This window comes from Hermetia illucens, chromosome 3, assembly GCF_905115235.1.
Source record: "Hermetia illucens chromosome 3, iHerIll2.2.curated.20191125, whole genome shotgun sequence".
NCBI lineage: Eukaryota > Metazoa > Arthropoda > Insecta > Diptera > Stratiomyidae > Hermetia > Hermetia illucens.
In genome coordinates this window covers 47,853,760-47,856,475 of record NC_051851.1, presented here as the reverse complement: position 1 = coordinate 47,856,475, position 2,716 = coordinate 47,853,760, and the positions used below count along the sequence as shown (strand labels likewise).

At 47.4% G+C, this 2,716-nt stretch overlaps 1 protein-coding gene across 1 annotated transcript; it reads left to right on the top strand.

The window, feature by feature from the left end:
* The first annotated feature begins 619 nt into the window (after window positions 1-619).
* On the top strand, window positions 620-928 carry LOC119651026 (pharyngeal muscle protein 2-like). Its single transcript, XM_038054338.1, has one exon. It carries the CDS (start codon window positions 659-661, stop codon window positions 926-928), a length of 270 nt encoding a protein of 89 aa, XP_037910266.1. The 5' UTR covers window positions 620-658.
* The last annotated feature ends 1,788 nt before the right edge of the window (window positions 929-2,716 follow it).

Below are 2,716 nucleotides of genomic sequence, written 5' to 3'. Positions count from 1 at the left end.
CCAACACTCATACTCTACGTGCTCCCTACAGTTCAGATTGACGTAAATTATGATCAACACGTATTTGATAGTTGGCTTCAAGACGACAGTACATCCAATAAAATTACTAATAATAGTATAGTATATTATTATATTGTCGTAAACACGCTAAACACAAAAGCAGGCGCTGGGCTGACGGATCGGGTTGACACTGACAAGTTTGACAAGTTCCACACGAACAGGCAGAACAAATGCAGATGAAGGTGGTCGAACGCACACAGGAGATTGCTGTTCAGGAGCAAGAGATACAGCGTCGGGAAAAGGAATTGGAAGCAACTGTGCGACGACCAGCTGAAGCAGAAAAATACCGACTAGAGAAAATTGCGGAAGCGAATAGAAATAGAGTGATTTTGGAAGCGCAAGCAGAAGCGAAATCGTGAGCGAGAGTATCGTATGTGCGAAGTGTCGCCGAGAGTGCGAAATTAGTATAACCGCGATTAAATTGAATTAGTAAAATAAAGTGTGTGTGTGTAAATAAAACGGAAAATAGTGTTTTTAATCAAAACGAACCCAGAACGCAAATAACATTGGTGTCAGAAGTGGGATTAAAAACAAAAAGTGACTGTGAGTGACTCTGAACTGTGTGAAAAAAAAAACAGAGCAGTGTAAATAGTCGGAAATGCCGCGAGATATTTATTCGCTTAAGGTGAGTGAGCTAAAGGCTGAGCTCGCGAAACGAGGATTGCCGACGCGAGGTAATAAAGCCAGCCTTTTAGCGGAATTAATAGAAGCCCTCACGAACGAAGGATTCGACCCGGATACCTACGAATTCCCGGAAGCGAAAGAATTATCGGATGACTCGGAAACTGAACAATCCCCCGAGCAGGCACCAACCAAAACCGACAAAATAATGGAAATGCTGTCAGCTATGACATCGACGATGAATTAACGACTCGAGCAACAAACTGTATCGATAAATTCAATAACATCAGCGATGAATCAACGATTCGAGGAGCAATCAACATCAATAACATCAACGCCTCGAAGAACAAACTGTGTCGATGAATCAACGATTCGAGGAGCAGGCAACAAAGACGACGGTTATTACCGGTCAACTGGCGAAAATCGATTCGAGGTTCTGCGAAGTCCGCGACGAAATCCGGAAAACGGAAGAAGGCCTAAATGACAAAATCGAGAAAGTCGACAAACGAACGTTGCAGCTCAAGGAGGAAGTTGATGACAGAATCAAGAAACTAACCCAGCGGCTCGAGGGAATACAGCAGAATGGTAGCGTGACAATTGAACGAGCAGCGGTAAAGAGCCTGAAAGCCCCAATATTCAACGAACAAATTCCATGGGGCGTATACAAAACGCAATTCGAAGCAGCCGCCATTCATAACCGCTGAACCGATGAGGAGCGGGCGATCGCGTTGGTATTGGCATTAAAAGGACCAGCTGCCGCTATCCTCCAAACACTTCCTGCAGAGAAACAGAAGCATTATGGTGCTCTTATCACAGCCTTGGAGACTCGATACGGTGACAGCAACCTAATCTCCGTCTATCGATCTCAGCTACGAGGACGAGTGCAGAAGCCTGGTGAAACACATCAGGAACTTGCCCAGGATATCGAGAGGCTGGCACTTCTTGGCTACCCAGAGAGTCCGGAAAGCCACACCGTGCAAGGAGTCGACGCTTTCATCAATGCTTTACGAGACCCCGAGCTGAAACATGCCGTGACGATGGCCGAACAGAGAAATTCTGTCCAACAGGCGCTCTCGTATAGCCTACGCTACCTAGCCAGCAGAGAGGAGTGCAAAACCGCTGCAAAAGTTCGAGAGGTAGCTGAAGAACGGGTTCACGACTGCGAGTGTCGACGAGCCGAAATTTTAAAGGAGTCGTCGGCAGCAGGAGCACCAAGATGCTGGAATTGTGGAGAAAAGGGTCACCTAAAACGTGAAAGCCACAACGGGCATACTTCTGCCAACATTGTGCAGCTATGCGCAGACGAACGGCGCGCAATTCTGCCTCTCCCGCCTCTCCCGTCGAGGAAGCGGGAAACGAGTAAAAGCCAATTTCGTGGGGCAGAAGTTGGCTAATAGAATCTGTGGTCCCGACGACAACACCATCATAATCGCCCGTCTTCACAAAAACGAAAAAGCGAATGGCGAGTTATAACTATCGACACTGGCGCAATGAAGTCGATTCTGAGGCCAGACATAGCGAATGTGAGGGTATTTACTGACGAATGCATCATCGGAATGGATTTCCTCAAAGCGCACGGCTTCTCACTCGACTTCAAAGAGCGACTCCTTAAGTGGCAGAACGTCGAAGTTCCGATAGAAATCACACATATGGAAGCTAAAAGGCTGCGAGTGATCATAGACAGCAATGCTGACGCATTATCTCGACGGCCTTGTCCACAGGATTGCAAACATTGTTGGAAGACGGAACACAAGGCGACCGAAATCGAAGTCAACGCGTTAGCGGTGGAACCAGAAATTGGATGGTCTGCGGAAGAAATACGCAAGGCTCAATTGGACGACGAGGACATCGGTTTAATCATTACAGCGAAGGAAAAGAGCCAGCGTCCTGCCTGGGCAGATATATCGGACAAAAGTGCCACGTTGAACGCTACTGGGCACAATGGGACTCCCTGCATATTGAAAATGGTGTCCTGAAACGGAAATGGGAACCACCGGACGGTCAGCAACATCGGATGCAGCTACTACTTCCACGT